A 17,818-nucleotide genomic window follows, 5' to 3' on the forward strand; every position below is an offset into this window, starting at 1 on the left:
TTTATGTTTTGGACAGTTTCTTCTTCATTTCCTTTTGTTGTGGTCTGAATGAATGCCCTGCTCTCCGCTGTACTGCTTGACCAAAAAGTGGTGCATGTCAGTCAGAATGTGCGCAGTTTGTTGGGGGGTTTGCATGGTGGATTGGTCATGCTGAAGTTGTCTGTCTTCACCCACATGTCAGTGGTCCTGCTTCGTTACTTTGACCGACTTGTGCCTTCCTAACACCTAGAAAAAACTCCATGCTCTGACCTTGCACGGTACAAACTACAATGAGTCATGCTCCGTAGGTCTGTGAGATCAGATATTTTCTTTCCTTTCCACCTAACAAGCTGCTAATAAAGGACAATTGATGCATGTAGAGCATTGTTCTCAAGACCCGACAAACGGAACGGTATTCAGATGAAAGGAAAAACATCATGTCTCCTGGAACAGCGTTTCAATTGGAAATTAATTGCAATAGGATTGAAAATCTGTTTGCAATAATTAGAGATTTCATCTCCAGAGAAGCGCAACATCTCCGGTCGAATGCATGCCATCAGTCGTCGAAATTCTTATCTTTCCTTCTTTTTCTTCCATTTCTGATGGTTTTACACAGAGACTTAAATAAACTCCACATGACATATTTTTTTAGGTTCATCCTTTTGTTAGTTTAATTGTAAGTGGTACAATAAAGATCCTAGCCAAGGAACACCTATGGTCTTAAACAGGAGGGCATGGTTGGACTAGCAGGTAAATGGGATTTAACCCTGACCATAGTGCAGGGTTCCTCAAATCTCACCCTACAGAGTTTAGCTCAAACCCTGATCAACCTACCTTTAATTTTGAAGACATTGATTAGCTTGCTCAGATATCTTTGATTAGGGTTGGAACTAAACTCTGCAAATCAGTGGGGTATTTGAGAGCCCTGCCATAGTGACTCAGACTCAGACTCAGACATCTATTTATTTTTTTCCCTACTCTGTTCATGGTTGCACACCAATAGTACATCTTTTGGACATCTACCTTGTCTGACCCATCCATTTCAGCACAAAGAGTCTAAAAAGAGAATTGAATCTCTTTAAGAAAAGTTTGATGGGTTAGATGTTCTATCGGTATGCCTCCAGGAACAAGTTTCGCAAACACTGCTCTAGTTTACTGTTTCAATCAAAACTCTATGAAAATCTTGAAAGATTTGTTGTGATGAACCTTACAAACTTTGTCAAATCTAGTGATTCATTGGCTTCAGACGGGCTCATAGTAGCAGGACTGATATAAACCGCTGCACACTGACTCCCAGAAGCTGCGTAAAGCGGACGGAGCCTTTCACTTCGAGAATGCCCCTGCCACTGTTGTGTGCATTATACATCAGCCAATACAATCTGAGACTGACAGTATGTAAGCAGTAACACTGACATCGGTTCAGTTATTTTGGACTCCTGAATCTTCTCCCACCCTTCTGCTGTCCCATAAACCCTTTTCTGAGGAGCTGGTGGATAGTATCCCTGTCTCTCTCTCTTTCTCTCTCTCTCTCTCTCTCTCTCTCTCTCTCTCTCTCTCTCTCTTTCTGTCTTGGAGACTCCTGCTTTTAATAGCCCTGTTGATTTACTGTTATCTGACTCTACTACTCCTCCCCTCTTATCCTCGTCTCCTTTCCTCTTTACTCTTGTTCTTCCTCTTTTCTCTCTATTTCCCAAACTTTTTCCTGTGTAATGAGCAATGTGCTTGTTTGCATGACAGATTCAGGAATGCCCCCCCCCCCATGCCCCATTTGCACTGAGGGTATACCTTTCGGTCGTCCATTAATTTGTTTACTGCATCTGTTAATTTTTTAAAATTTTGAATCGTTTTCAAATTCACCCTTTCATTGTCATCACATTTGTTTATTAACGGTTTCAAGACCATTTCCGTTGACACGTCTGTCCACTTTTTGAATGGCAGCCAGTCACAGACAAACAGTCACAGCTGGTCTCTACCTGTTGTTAGTTTAGCAGCGTCCCTCTCGCGGGGCTCGTCGCTGTGTGTGTGATGTGGCAATGTGAATCGGCACATTTCTTCACATCAACTGGAAGAGAACGCAGCATCGAAGTTGTACAAACACACGCAACTCCTGCATGCTGTGGCCCTCCAGTTCCCCCGTGTGCTGCCGCCCGTCTGTCACGCGTGGGTCACCTGTGCATGGTGTCTGTTTCAATGTCCCAGTCCAAAGGGAGTGAGGCGAAATGTTTGTGTCTTCTACATGTGCGTTAGTTTCCTGTGGGTTCCTGCCATATATCAATCAGTTGAAACAGTGTAGTGGTGAAATCCACCAGATCTTTGTATGCTAATTCTTTGTCAGTTCTTCATCTGTTAAATGTTCCCGAATGTTTCGTCGACCTACGTCTGTACGGGAAGTTACCGGTCCTTGTGTTCTCTTGCAGTGAGACGGGTTCCACCCCGGTTCTCCATTCCCCCAACGGACAATGAAATCATGCCCGGTGGCAGCGTTAACATCACCTGCGTGGCCGTTGGGTCACCAATGCCCTACGTGAAATGGATGCTGGGGTCGGAGGATTTGACCCCTGAAGATGACATGCCCATTGGGCGAAATGTGCTGGAACTCACTGACGTCCGACAGTCGGCCAACTATACGTGTGTCGCTATGTCAACGCTGGGCGTTATAGAGGCGGTCGCACAGATTACGGTCAAAGGTGAGAATCCAAGAGACGGCTTGATATTTAACATTCCAACCGGCACCGAGCTGCTGTTATTTGATCCGTCTTATCACATTCTGCAGATGAATCCATGAGCTCCTACTGTTGCCACACTTGTTCGCTCAAACATGCAGACACACTTACAGCTGTTATATCCACACACACAAAGCCATTGTCTCTAGCAGACACAACAAACCACATTAGTCATAATATGCCCCAAGAGACAGCACGCAAAGACTAAACATTATCTGTCCTATTGCCAACCTCACCTAATGCGCTCTGAATTAAAGCAATAAATTACAGCCTGTGGAATATTTAAGACAAGTTCCAAACAAACCGCAAAGTCTCACTTTCCTCTGGGGGAACTTGGTTTCCTCCTTATCGCGGAGGTACTGTCAAGACTCTTTTGCTGTATTACATTAGCAGTAAATGGTGCTATAACACACGCCTACTGTTCGTGTGTTGGCAGAGCAAGCTGACACTTTAACCTTCGGCTAGTATCCCAAGGGAAGAGCACATGGTCTATGAATGCTGATGACAAAGCCGTACGACTCTGCTTAGCTTAAAAATACGATTGCACACACAACGAATGCATTTTCTCTAACCAAGGGAAGAATAGTTTCACATCTGAATGATATTTTCCAATTTTTAGAATTAACTTTATTGATGGTGTATGTTTATACCCTTTGACAGTGAGGGGCGAATTCACTAAACTGTTGTGTGCATTTTGTGCAGTAAACAGTAAAGCACTAAAAGTGCTAAAATGCTACATTTTGTAAGTAAATTAGGCTCATTATAGAATGCACCTCAGGGCTCGACATTAACACTTGTCCAGGACAAGTAGTTTACCTGATTTGCATATTTCCTTTAGTGAATCAGGCACTAAAACATAGTAGACAGTGTGTGCAAATAAACCACACTATCAGCGGGCACCATTCAATCTTAGTGAATTCCCCCCACAGTCTCAAATAATCTTTAGTAACTAATTGCGGTGGATTTTCCATTTTCCAAATAATTGAAATGAACTGATTCAAGTTTCTTTATTGATGCTCCAGCTTTACCGAAGCCGCCAGGTGTTCCCCAGGTAACAGAACGCACGGCAACAAGCATCACGCTCACATGGGATTCTGGAAATCCCGAACCTGTTTCTTATTACATCATCCAGCACAAGCCCAAAAACTCTGAGGACTCTTATAAAGAGATTGATGGAGTCGCCACCACTCGATACAGTGTGGGCGGGCTGAGTCCTTACTCCGACTACCAATTTAGAGTAGTCGCCGTAAACAACATTGGACGTGGGCCTCCCAGTGAAGCCATTGAGGCCAAAACGGCGGAGCAAGCACCAAGTACCGCCCCACGGCAAGTCAGAGGACGCATGCTAAGTGCCACGACCGCTATAATCCACTGGGACGAGCCTGAGGAAGCCAATGGGCAGATTACGGGCTACAGGGTTTACTATACCACCGATCCCAGCCAGCACGTCAACCAATGGGAAAAACAGATTGTAAGGACTTCCAACTTCCTCACCATTCCAAGCCTGACGCCCAATAAGACTTACTACATCAAGGTCCTGGCCTTCACCTCTGTAGGAGATGGACCGCTCTCATCTGATTTGCAGATCATAGCCAAAACTGGAGGTGGGTTTTGGAAATTAAAGGAATTATAAAGAGGACAATGTCCAGTTTGCTTTTTACCATGATTATTTAACAACATTTTATATCACATTTTGGTTCTTTTTGCTGAAAATTTAACATAAAAATTGTAACTTGGTGGACACAAACCAAAACTTTGATAGACACAAAGTGAAACCACTTTGTGAAAAACGTAATTGAGTCTGTTATGGTACAGACTGTAAACTACCACCATACACTGAACCTCAGATTATTCCAGGAGAAGTAAGCCTGTAGTGAGATAAATGTCTGCTTATCCACCAATGTATTCCCACTATACAAACATGAAAATTACTGCAATTACACTTTGAAAATTACAATTTTTATAATTTATGTTATTTATTAAAACGTTTTATAGTGCCCTCTCAACCGACGGACTTCAAAGGTGAAGCCAAATCTGAGACAAGCATCCTGTTGTCATGGAACCCCCCCACTCAGTCGGGCCAGGACAATCAAATCATCGGATACGAGCTGCTCTATAAGAAAGGAGATGACAAAGAGGAGGTCTGAATGTCAACAGTCATTAGCAAACACCTTCGCTGGTCTAAATCAAACCAGAATTGCCATCTTTATCATGGCTCAAGATGATTGTATGAACTGTATTTTCTAGGGTTTTAACCTTTGTTTTGTTGTTCCTTTCCATAGAAACGTGTTAGCTTTGAGCCCACCACAACCTATTTACTGAAAGATCTGAAGCCATTCACTACATACACATTTCAGCTGGCTGCTCGCAGCAAACATGGCATTGGCGCATACACCAATGAGATCTCAGCCGAAACCCCTCAGACACGTAGGTCTTCTTCTGTCTTTGCTGTCTTTCCTATACCCATGGGGTCCAAGAACAGGAGCTGCACTTGCTGAAGCAGAAATCCTCCATTTCTTAACAGTGTTTGCTAATCTAAATCCTGAATTTCTTTGAACAGTGGTTTACACTGAGAGATTTTTGAGAGATGGAGGCATTTCTGCAAACATCTTGTTAGCGCACAACTTGTTTTAATGAAAGTCGACCTGTGGGAAATGTCAAATGACAAGGTCACTTTGTTGAATTTGGTGTCATATAAGTAAGCCAAGTGGGAGATGAGGGTGAATTATTCATCTGTTTGGCTGCAGTTGTTCAGCTTCAGGGTGCCTTGTTTTTTGACTTTGGCTATAGTATACCACACTGCATTTGAAAGATTTACCAAATTTGGAAAGGTTCCTTGTCCTGGAGCCTTGTTGTAAGCTCAAATGCAATGATACATAGCTAGAAAAGAGAATTGCATTCCCAGAAGACCTCATATTTATTATCCATTCATTCAAGTTGAACTGTAACCAAACCTTTAGATCAGCCCGTTCATTAATCTTGCATAATTTGATGCATAATTGATGCTGACAAGCTTGACTGTGCTTCACAATTTGAGGTAATCTGAATAAATCTGAGGTCCTCTGAGAACATGCCAGGTAAGTATCTTGGAGGGCTGTTTATCCGGTAGAGTGTTTGCATGTCCAAGTCTAGAAACGTCAGTCATGAACTCTTGGACCAACCAGGCTTTTACCTCAAACCAACAGGCCTCGGAAAGGTTGGTGAGCAATGCATTTCCTGTTTGTACAGAGCTGACACATCAACCTTTGAAATTTTGGATTGATGGTAACTGCTTGGAGGAAACAGGGCCCAGTTAAATGCAGCTCATTTAGATATTTCACATGTTTGGAAACTGATTTTAAAGTATGATGAGAGAAAATAAAATTTGTGCCCTAAATTTTAGGATATATTTAGGAAAAAATAACATATGTAGAATTACTACTAAGGTAGGTTCTTTACTTTTAGTGTCTACACCAGTCCCACCCACACAATTTGTGAATTTGTTTTATTTTTTCTACCTCCTTTATGAGAAGTCTGTGACATTTCTGTCCCTTTTGTTCATCTTTTTAATCTTAATTTAAATTTATTTTCATGTCATCATTTTTTTTTTTTTTTTTTTAAATAAATGTAGTCTTTGTGGTCCATCCTCATTTTATGTTCCTTTTTTGTTTTTGTTTTTGTCCATCAACATCATCTCCACCTCCACCACAAAAACAAAAAAATCCTCTTACCTGAACCCCGTGAACCTCACCTGGATCCAACCAAACTCCAAAACCACTTGAATCCAATTCAATGACTACTATGCTCCTCCCACAATCCTCTGATCCTCCAATCAGAGCCCTCAGCTCCACCCCAGGAAGTCAAGTGTACTAGTCCCAGTTCTACCAGCATTCTGGTAAGTTGGAAACCGCCACCAGTGGAGCTTCAAAATGGAAACATGACCAAATACACCGTCCAGTATGCGGCGACCGAAGGCGACGATACCTCATTGCGACAAATATCGGACATACCGCCGGAAAAGTACCATTATCTGTTGGAAAACTTGGACAAATGGACAGAGTACCGTGTGACAGTGAGCGCCCACACAGAAGCAGGGGAAGGCCCTGAGAGTTTACCTCAGCTAATCCGTACAGAGGAGGATGGTATGTCTTACCCACACGCCACTGTGACCCAATACTAATGTCTTTACCCTTAAAACATGCCCCACTTCTGGGCAGACTTCTGCCCAAGGCACCCCAAAACCCCCTCGCCCCTCTAGTCCCCTGTATTTACACTAACTCTACTAACCAGGATTTTTTGTGACCTTTCACCGAGCCAACATTTATTTTGGGAGAATTTTCAAGAGAATTTTTGAATCTTTTTGCTTGACCAGACTTTCATGGAAATTTCATGGCATGTTCTTCTGACAACCTTAAACTTCCAACAATCCCAAATGTTTTGCTGTTTTCCCCCCATTTTCTTAATAAGATAAATGAAATGGCTTTTTTAATGGAGTTAAACTCATTTTCATACATGAGAAAAGACGCCTAAATCGACAGTGAATCCTCAAAAAATGGGGCTTTTTTTTTTCTCAAATGTCCCACGCTAATGACATTTTTCTTAAATTTTTCCATTTGTTTTTCTTTTTGTCTTCACTCTATCATAGCCAAACTCCTTTCGAGTGCTTCAAACCTCTGAAACACTCCTCTTGGCTTTTTTGCTTGTTATTTTTATTCCATATTTTGAATCCACTAAACCCATTTTTCAGAAAGAAAAAAAATTAGGTCAGCTGTGTGACCTGTTTTTGGGGATTGTTTTTGTTTTGTTTTTTCTCTTTTTGTTTTTTGTTTTTGACTTCCCATTGTTGAGATATTAGTGTTATCCAGTACTTGTTAGTGGTATATACCCATTTTGTAGATTTTTGTCTGCTTCACCACTTTCTCATGAGAGATGTCCAGTCGGACGGGAAGTGTCCTCTTTAAGCTTGACCTTTTTGTCTTCTATCCCATAATTCTCTCAGTGCCGAGTGGCCCTCCTCGTAAAGTCGAGGTGGAGGCTGTCAACTCCACGTCTGTTAAAGTGCTGTGGCGGTCACCGGTGCCGAGCAGACAGCACGGGCAGATCCGTGGGTACCAGGTGCACTATGTGAGGATGGTTAATGGGGAACCCGTTGGGCACCCTGTCATCAAGGACATCCTGATCGATGACGCTCAGGTAGGCACCCACCTGCACAGCTGCAGTATTTCTCATGTCAGCCTTTACAAGCTTTTGCCAACTATTTTGATTTTGGTGTATGTCACAATAAAACGCAATGCAAATAGGAACTTTTTCGCTCTTCCACAAACTAGTGAGCTGCCTACTTAGTTGACTGAAGGTAGGCTTGTTTTGGCAATGCATTTCAATACGGCCATTGAGAGAAAAAAAAAAAAAAACTGCAAGTCGAAAGAAATCACTGTTGGTTATAGGTGATAGCTGTAGTTTGGAACATGGAAGGTGGTTTCTAGATGGAAATGGGTATGACCCACCTGGTTGTTTCTGGTCTAAGATGGTCTACCATTTTGGACCAGTTCAGAGCAGGTGGAAACCAGCTACCAGCTTTTACTGCAGTGATGCCAATTATAAACCAGAGGCTAAAGTTTGTGAACAAATTTTGATGAGAGTGAACGATTTTAAGGACATAGGTTACTACGCTGTTCTGGTGCACAGAAATGGGCTGTGCATGGTCCTATATGGGTGCTAGGCCGATCATGATGGTTGCTATGTTGAGATAAGCACTCATCAGAGCGATACTTGTAGACTGGCTGCCTGTACAAATCTATAATGAAAAATAATTACACAATACTAGGAGAAAAGTTTATTGGAACACTAACATTAGCTTAAAGCGATAGTTCACCCAAAAATGAAAATTCTGTCATCATTTACTCACCCTCAAGTAGTTCCAAACCTGTATAAATTTCTTTGTTCTGCTGTACACAAAGGAAGATATTTGGAAGAATGTCAGTAACCAGACAGATCTCGCCACCCATTGACTACCATAGTAGGAAAAATAAAATACTATGGTAGTCAATGGGGGGCGGGATGTGTGTGTGTGTGTGTGTGTGTGTGTGTGTGTGTGTGTGTGTGTGTGTGTGTGTGTGTGCGCGTGTGCGCATGTGCGTGCGTGCGTGCATGTGCTACAATGTGGCAGCACATTCGCTTAGAATAGTGATTAACTTACCTGTGAAATAAACTGTTTAAAATGTGCATTAACCAATCAATATTGAGTATCCAGATGACAGTGCTGGGGACAACCTGGAAAAAAAAAAGTCCATGGAAAATGAAGACAGCTAAAATAAAATGGATGTTAAGAAAAAAATGTATATAATAACACACACCTAATAATTATTAAAGTCATTATTTGTATATACTGTAAGTAAATGAGGGGTATATTTTCACTGAATGACCCTAATAACTGTAAGAATATAGGCAGCAAATGTATTCTTATGACATGCACAATTTTATATATCCCTCTTTTCATATCTTCAAGACTGACGTAAAGACTTTCCCTAGACATTAATTTTCCCATGTGAGGTTAATGATGTGCCATAACCAGCCATGAATTACATATACAGCATAGACCTGTTATCTGCTTGATTATATGTGACTTCATGTTACACAATGAGACTGGCCGATATGATTTCACACAACACATCACATCCTGACCTCAGAGTGCAATGTGGAGACAGCGACATGCTGTTTGAATGCTCAAGAATTATGAATCATTCATCATTCCAACATCTGCTCACTCACGGAAACATAAGAGACACACCTCATGTTCACTTTCGTGTCTTCAAGTATAATTAAACTTATTTTCTTGTTTGTTTGTTTTTTTCCCTTCTGTTCTCTGGTCTGGGCATCAGTGGGAATATGATGATTCAGCTGAACATGTGAGTACATTTGAGAAAACAATTGTATTCTATTCTGCACATTCACTGTATTTCATTCAATGCATGATTTGCAAACATACACGTCATTTGCTAGATTTTTAATATTATTTTGCCATAACCATATGAAGACAACATTGGATCTCATTCATCATTTTTTGTGAATAATAACACCTGTATACAAATGTTATCACATAGAAATAATGATTTTTCAATAATGATTTTTCAATTTGCAGTTAAATAAAATGAAACAAATCACACATAAACTGTACACCAGCAAACACATGGAAACTCACAGACACATGCAATGTGTTAGTTGAAAATGTTTCTGCATAATATTATCATAAGAAATTGAATACCCAGTAAGTATTTATAATTTCTTATTTAAACAAAATAATGTGCATTATAGTTGAATATATGCAATGAGTGATAAATGACCTTTTACATGGATGGATGAAAGGCTTTACATCAGTGGTTCTCAACCAGGGGTCAGGTCCCACTAGGGGACAGCTTAAAATGATTTAAAATAAGACCAAATATACTTTAAAATAAGCTAAAGCAGCTAAAACTCAAGATATAAGCTGCTGTCATATTATCTTTTTTTCTTTCTTTTTTTTTAAATAATTCCATCAACACCTGTCATTTTAAGAACCAAGGTTAACCAGTCTTGGAAAACCTGGATATATGAGGAATTTTCAAAATCTTAAAATGTCATGGACATTTCCATAACATACATTTTTTCTAGTTATTGTCAAGCTCTAAAATATTGTATCTGGTAAAAATTGCTGAGGAGCTGCTTTTTGAGAGAAAAAGAAAACCCCTTGAATCACACATGAAAAGTCATGTAACCCTGAAAAACATTGTTATTAAAACTGTTTCTGAAATTAATTAAATAAAATAATTATAAAATTATAAAAATGATAAAGTAATACAATTCCACAATTAAAGTAGATGTTATTTTAAATATAATTTAGAATATTTATATGAATGTATACATATTTTATTAAATGATTTTGCCTCACCTTTTTTCTTTAAATAATAAAGTTTGAAAATGAGCAGCTTTTTCTTTATAGAAGAAGTACCCAAAATATCTTGGGGGGCCTTCATATATTGTTTTTGACAATGTAGGAGCTTTAAGTCAGAAAGGTTGAGAACCGCTGCTTTAAATGTTTATTTATGACATTTATTTTGCTAATTACTACATACAGACATGCATATGTTTATTTAGTACAATCCATATTCATGAACTTTAGAACAAGAGTAAAAAAGAGAAAAATATTTTCATTGATGATTTTTATACTACAAATTTTGTAAAAAAAAAAAAAAAAATTCTTAAACACATGCTTATTTTTCTGTATGATTTTAAAAGCGTTTTTGCAGTCAGTGTTAAAAACGTCCTTATGTTTTTCCAGGAATTAGTCCTCACTGACTTGCACGCTGAGACCACGTACTCAGTAACCGTTGCCGCTTACACCACCAAGGGTGACGGAGCGCGCAGCAAACCCAAGCTGGTCACCACCACCGGAGCCGGTAGGTTCAGAGCAGTTCACGCCTCTGTTCCTGTCAACTATGTAGTATTCGGCAGGCCTCTCCCTGCAGCCATTACGAGTGAATGCCTATAATTGCCCTCGCAGTGATGAAGGCGATTGTAATTCCACTCACCTACGGCTCTGACTTTGAAATGCTCGCAGGGGTTAAAGAAATAATGGAAAAATCTGTCAGGAAAATAGACTTTTTCAAAAGAAAAGAATACTGCGTACTGTCTGGATTATCACTGAAAGGCTCGAAACGCAAAATCGCTTATAAGTACAGGCGCTTTTCTGTTGTACCTCTAATTGTGCTGTTATTCAGCTCCCTGAAAGGCCTTTTATTTCAGTTTTGTCCTTGAGTGCACAACTGTGAAAAAGCACACGATATCACTGTTGATATCTATTTGATATTGTATCATTACAAATGGTCAAACTCGCAGCGTTTTTGACTGGAGAATTTGGAGTATAGATACAGCAGCGCAGGTACAATATTGAAGATCCATTAAAGTATGTTATATCAGTGAATTTCAACGTAGTTTTCGAGGCCAAAACATTACCAACCTAAATTTAAATCGGTAGAAATTTCGGACTGTTGTCTTTATCAAGGTTACGTTGCGATAGGCCTGTCACGATGATTAAATTTGTGCTGACCGTTAATTGTCATACAAATAATTGCGATTAAGGATTTAATTCTGCTTTATTCATGTCGCTTACAGTATAAGCCTAAATAAGAAAATTTAGGCCCATTTACTTTATTTACTTTAATGATAGATAGATAGATTAATGATCAATGATCAATAATCAGTAATTGTGATAGGACTTATTGCATGTGAAAGTGCAGTGCATTTATAAGTCTTGCCAGTTTAAATATTTAAGCAATTTTAAACTGCTCAAATGCAGTAAGACATGAAGGAAACTCATTTCGGTACTCGCGCATGCCCATAAAGCTGCCTTTTACACAGTGCATGACTACTGAATTGAGTTCTTTTTAACTGCTTATTTTGCACAAATGGCCCAACTCACACAAATGTCTGGCTTGGTGAGTGATGACATAAAACATATGCTTATGTCTCAAATTAAAAGAAGCAGTTGGGAGGAAATCACATGTGTGTCTATATTAGATCCATATATCCGTCTTAAAGTGACGGCAGCCTAATAAGAATCATTGTATATTCAGTGAAGACTATGCAGTGTTTGTTTGCTTGTTTGTTTATTTTACATTTGATTACATCTCTAGTAATAGATAGACCTACCTGAAAAATGTCTTGGTTACAAATGTTACCCTGGTTCTCTGAGAAAGGGAATAAAACACTGCATCCTATGACGGTTTGGGGAACGGCTCCAGCATTCTAGGGCGCAGTGAGAGTTCCCATTCGAAAGGGAACATAAATCACTCTTTTTTATATTTGTATCTTTAGCCGCTTTTCCACCGTCGGGCCGAACGGTTCTTAGAATGGTAAGGAATGGTTCCAGTTGTGTTTCCACTGGAGCCTGGTACGGCATGATTACAAACCGTTCTCGGCCCGGAATTCTCGGTAGGATCGTGCTGGTAGGATCCGTGAAGTGATGTCGACACACAGGATTGGTCACTTGTCTGTTGCCTGGCTACCAGTTTCTCCGTAACTGGATAAGCACTCTATTTGAGTGACGTAAACACAAATTAATAATAAAATTAAAAGAAACATCTAATCGTCCGCCATAACGCGGTCGTTATTACATCTCATATCATAAGTAAACCGTTGCATTACCAAGGCAACAACTGACGCTTTTATATTATATTCCAAAGAGCGGCTGTTATCAGCCCAACAGTGGAAAACGAAACCGTAACCGTACCAGCTGGCCCGGATTGGCACGGAATGGAGCGGTTACGCAATGAGAACCGTTCGGCCCAATGGTAGAGAAGCGGCTTTTGTTCTATTGACAATTAATATTCAGAAATATTATTAATTTAACTGCACTGACTTTATCAAATTATTTTAGCTTTAATTTTAGTTTAACATTCCAGTTAATAACTTAAATTTATTGCCAAGGCAACATTTCTAATTTTCATTTAGTTTTATTTTACATTATATTTTATTTTATTTCAGCTTTTTTTAATTAACAGAAATGTTTTTAATAGTTTCAGTCATAGTTTTAATTAACAATAATAACCCTGTTTTGTCGTCCGTCCATCCTCAGTTCCGGAAAAGCCACGTCTCATGGTGAGTCCGACAAACATGGGCACAGCGCTCCTGCAGTGGCACCCGCCGCCCAACACCTACGGCCCACTGCAAGGCTACCGCCTCAGATTCGGCCGTAAGGATGTCGAGCCGCTAACGGTAATCGAGTTCTCAGAGCGTGAAAACCACTACACCACCAAAGAGATCCACAAGGGGGCGTCCTACACGTTCCGCCTCTCGGCCCGCAATAAGGTGGGATTCGGAGAGGAGACGGTGAAGGAGATCACAACATCTGAGGACATACCGTCCGGTTACCCACAAGGCATCATAGCCGAAAGTAGCACAACGACCACCATGCAAGTCAGCTGGCAGCCGGTGGCATTAGCCGAGCGCAATGGAGCCATTATCAAATATGCTCTTCAATACAAAGACATCAACAGCCCTCGCAGTCCCTCAGAACTGTTCATCACAGCACCCGAGTCCACTGTCACGCTGGACGGCCTTAAAGCAGACACGACTTATGATATTAAAATGTGTGCCTTCACCAGTAAGGGCCCCGGTCCTTACAGTCCTAGCGTCCAGTTCAGAACGCAACCCGTCAACCAAGGTAGGGGGCTCAAAACATCCTCTCGGCCCACGTTTGCCCTCTTCTACAACCTTTGAGAAAGAGTGTGGTTCTCAGGACCAAATCGAATATGAAAATGCCCCTAGCATAGTTAGCTCATGTCAAATAGCATCCTACGGAGAGTCAATGGTAAGCCGCAAGGTAAGGTTCTAGTTCTGGACTAGTCCTCATGAGGTAGCAGGTGAAATTCTTCGCAGGTAAGGCTGTTGATAGACTAGCTGCCTTCCTAAAAGGTGGTGAGAGAACTGCTCTGCCTCTGTGTCTAATTTATCTGCCCCAACTTTCTTTTAGCAGTGTTTGCAAAAAATTTCCACGTGAGAGCTGCCATGAAGACCTCAGTGCTGCTGACGTGGGAGATTCCCGAAAACTACAACCCTGCGCAGCCCTTTACGGTAAGAGAAACTGAGAAAACCTGCAAATGCAGTCCGGATAACAATACATAGTGGCTTGAAAATCAGTGAAGTTACACTTTTTTATATAGTATATTTCTTCCATAATAAGCACTCTTTAAAGAGTATGCTAAAGTGTGCGTCTTTTTCACAAGAGACCTTCTAAGGCTTGTTTTCTGAATGATGGATATGGCATTTTCATAATGTTGCCTCTCTCTAGGAGCCTTTGCATCCCTTAGAATGCTCTGTCTATCACATTAAAACTTGCATAACATTTGATGTTTAGTTAACGTTTGGAGTAACACTGGTTTCTTCCAGATCTTATATGATAATGGTCAAAGTGTGGAGGTGGATGGAAAGCTGACGCAGAAGCTCATCACCAACCTTCAGCCGGAGACTCAGTATTCATTCCTGCTCACAAACCGTGGGAACAGCGCCGGAGGTCTGCAGCACCGTGTCTCCACCATGACAGCTCCTGACATACTTCGCACCAAACCGTACCTGATCGGCAAGACCAATTCGGACGGCATGGTCACAGTTGAGCTGCCAACGGTGCAGACAGCAGAGAAAGTCAAGTGAGTATGATTTCTTGTGTTTAGTTTTATTGAGAGAAGCACCATGGGCTTTGCAGACAGACCTAACTAGTTGATCATTTCATCCCTCTCCATTGGCCTTTTAATCTTTTCCACATTTGTTTGTGCTAGGGATGTCATGAGAACAGATACTTCTGTACCAAGTCGATATTAACATGAACATTTACGCACTATAGCATGTAGGTTGAACCCAAACAGATTACCAGAGCAAATCATTAATTTTAAAACTCTCTGTGAGACGTAATTTCACTAACAGTGGGAGTGATTTAGCAGTACCGCGTCTTCACTCTCTCTCTTTCAAAATGCGCAAATGGCTTCACATCCATAGTATCCACATTGATTTTGCTCTGCAAGCAAGCTACACAGTGCAGTAGTTTAGCGCACATCGTTTTATATCATGCCAAGTTATAAATTCAAGCGATTTTAAACTATAAAGTAGAGAATATAAATATATAAATATTCTTTTTAAAAATATGTAAAAATGAGCAATAGCACAGCTTTACATAAAATATTGCAATTCACACAGCATAATGGGAGACATACGTATCAGAGTTCAAAAGAAATTTTTGGTGCGTGTCTCGCTGGCTCATCTGTGACCAGGGCAGCAACTCTTTGTTGTCTATTGAGGGCTAAGGTGTCCAGGGTAATGTCGGCATACCACCACGTAGGACAAACCACATCCAACAGAAGTAACTGTCAACGCAAGAGGAAGCTGTCTGAAAGGGATATTAACCCGGATTGTGTCCAAAAAACATAAAACCAGCTGCCCAAATCACTGCAGAATTAAATGCGTACCTTGACTCTCCTGTTTCCACCAAGTTCTAAGATTACTGTTCTCATGCTAATCACATTCAGTGTCTTACATTAGGAGTCCGCCCATTACAGTAGCTGCCATTTTGAAATGTACTGTATTTTGGTTTTTGTTATGCCTCTTTTAAATTTTGTCCTGTTCTCACCAAACTTGGCTTAGGTGACCATTAGACTAAGCTGTGTAGGGCTTACCAGACAGAATTTTGATTTTCAACTCTGTTCAAAAGTTACAATAAGTGATGTTGACCCAAAATTGGATGAAAGGCTATATCTCAGCAACTCTTTAATCTATTGAAACTAAGCTTTGTATGCTTCATTAGCACCATGATCTAAGGGTACCTGCCAATTTTGGGGAGAGCGCCACCTATGGGACATGAAATCTGGAAAATGGCTATTTTTGTTAGGGATGCGCCAATGTGATAATCAGTATTGATGTCGGCTCCGATACTGCCATTTTTTGCAGGAATGGGTATCAGTCAGACGAGACCAATCCAAATCCGGTATTATGCTTATACTATTCTGTGTTATTGTTAAGCCCCACAAAAGGCACAAGAACATTATAAAGCACCATAAAGTTTTTGTGCACTATATTCCAAGTCTTCCGAAGCTATTCCATAGTTTAATGTGAGGTACAGATGAATATTTAAGTCATTGAATTCAAGCTGTCAGTCATTCTCCATTCAGCATTCAAACTGCGTGTCGCGTTCGGTTATGACAGTCAACGCGATGAAACTCTCTCCAAGATGATTCAGTGTTATTATTATACTTGACCTGATAAAGGTCTATGGTTTTGCATAAAACGACTTTATCTTGCTGTTTATTGCTGTTTCTAAATCATGTTATTTTCTACTGGGTGTCTGTTAGATCACAACATTGAAGTAGAGAGCAGTGCACTATGAATTGTTCTTCATGCGCTCAGTAACTGAAATTTAAAACTGTTAAAAGAAAAGGCTCAATAAACTATTGCATAGATATAGTACACTACGCATCAATACCTCTACCCTTTGTGCTTTGAAATTTTCAATGCGCAACGCTGCGCGCTGTGACTCCATGTTGCTTCAAACAAATCATTCTCCGCACGGGATGCGCATAAGCACTTTGTGCCGCACTGTATTAGAGCCTTTCATATTATAATACTTTTGCCCAATGAAAGATTATTAATAGCCTTTCTTGTTCTGTCCTGTCTATCTAATCTGCCTCATTAAAAAGTTGTACTATACATTTGAAAGAAATGTCTTTTCATTTTAGAGTATATATATATATATATATATATAACGCTTTTTTCCAAAAAAATGCTTGCACATTTTGAAAATATTAGCAAGCTAAAGATGTGCCATTCTTTGTAATATGGCTCTTATGCTATCAGGTTAACCGTAAACTGCATTAGCCTAACATGCTGACTAATGCTTTTGTGTGTGATTGTCACTTTGAAAGCACTCCTTGCTATCAAGTTAAACAAGTGCATATTCTTCTTTTGAGAAATAAATGGCAGATACTGGCTATTTCAGACAGTTCAAGTTAGCAAGTAGCCTTGAAGACTAATAATAAACACCACTTTAACTGATCTCTAACTTATTTAACTTAAGCAAATGCTGTTAATACACATTTAGTTTACAAAACAAAACATTTTAATGCTATAAAAGTATGCACACTGAGATAAATAAACAGCAGATGTGGGCTATTCTCAGACAGTTCAAGTTTACCTTCACATAATCTCTAACTTAAGCGAGCACGTTTAATACACATTTAGTTAACAAAATGACTCCACAAGTGTCTTCCGTGTGGTTGTCCATGATAGGCAATGCGCTCTGGCCCACAGAGTTACAGGTTTGGTTCTAGCGAGTTGTATAAATGCCTTGTGTATTGTATCCCTCTTGTAATAAAGTTTTTTTTTTTTTTTTTTTTTTTTTTTTTTTTTTTTTTAAGTATGCAAAAAATATTTTGTGTTTATTCTCACTTTGAAAATCTCAGCATCAGAACATGTTCTGTATGTTGTGCATCATGCTAAGTAACAGGATTTCAGATCACAAGGTTTGGGTTTTGAATCTTGCTTGCTGCAACATCTTTGTAATTTATATTATCCCATGTACATTCTATTTCTCTCATTTGTGTCTGTTCGGCTCTTTGTGC

General features: G+C 40.0%; 1 protein-coding gene across 50 annotated transcripts in view; it reads left to right on the forward strand.

Moving 5' to 3' along the window:
* The window catches only part of LOC127516487 (receptor-type tyrosine-protein phosphatase delta), a 456,273-nt gene that overhangs the window by 394,402 nt on the left and 44,053 nt on the right, over positions 1–17,818 (forward strand). For 19 of the 50 annotated variants that reach the window (XM_051901159.1, XM_051901162.1, XM_051901178.1 and 16 more), the window contains 11 exons: positions 2,397–2,666; positions 3,725–4,306; positions 4,698–4,843; positions 4,985–5,129; positions 6,518–6,823; positions 7,681–7,874; positions 9,560–9,586; positions 10,996–11,113; positions 13,291–13,878; positions 14,188–14,288; positions 14,604–14,860. In XM_051901159.1, the coding sequence (XP_051757119.1) occupies positions 2,397–2,666; positions 3,725–4,306; positions 4,698–4,843; positions 4,985–5,129; positions 6,518–6,823; positions 7,681–7,874; positions 9,560–9,586; positions 10,996–11,113; positions 13,291–13,878; positions 14,188–14,288; positions 14,604–14,860 (2,734 nt within the window). The remainder of the gene's footprint in view (positions 1–2,396; positions 2,667–3,724; positions 4,307–4,697; positions 4,844–4,984; positions 5,130–6,517; positions 6,824–7,680; positions 7,875–9,559; positions 9,587–10,995; positions 11,114–13,290; positions 13,879–14,187; positions 14,289–14,603; positions 14,861–17,818) is intronic. The other 31 variants (XM_051901164.1, XM_051901165.1, XM_051901179.1 and 28 more) reach the window with 4 other exon arrangements.

This window comes from Ctenopharyngodon idella, chromosome 7 (assembly GCF_019924925.1).
Source record: "Ctenopharyngodon idella isolate HZGC_01 chromosome 7, HZGC01, whole genome shotgun sequence".
Classification (NCBI taxonomy): Eukaryota; Metazoa; Chordata; class Actinopteri; order Cypriniformes; family Xenocyprididae; genus Ctenopharyngodon; species Ctenopharyngodon idella.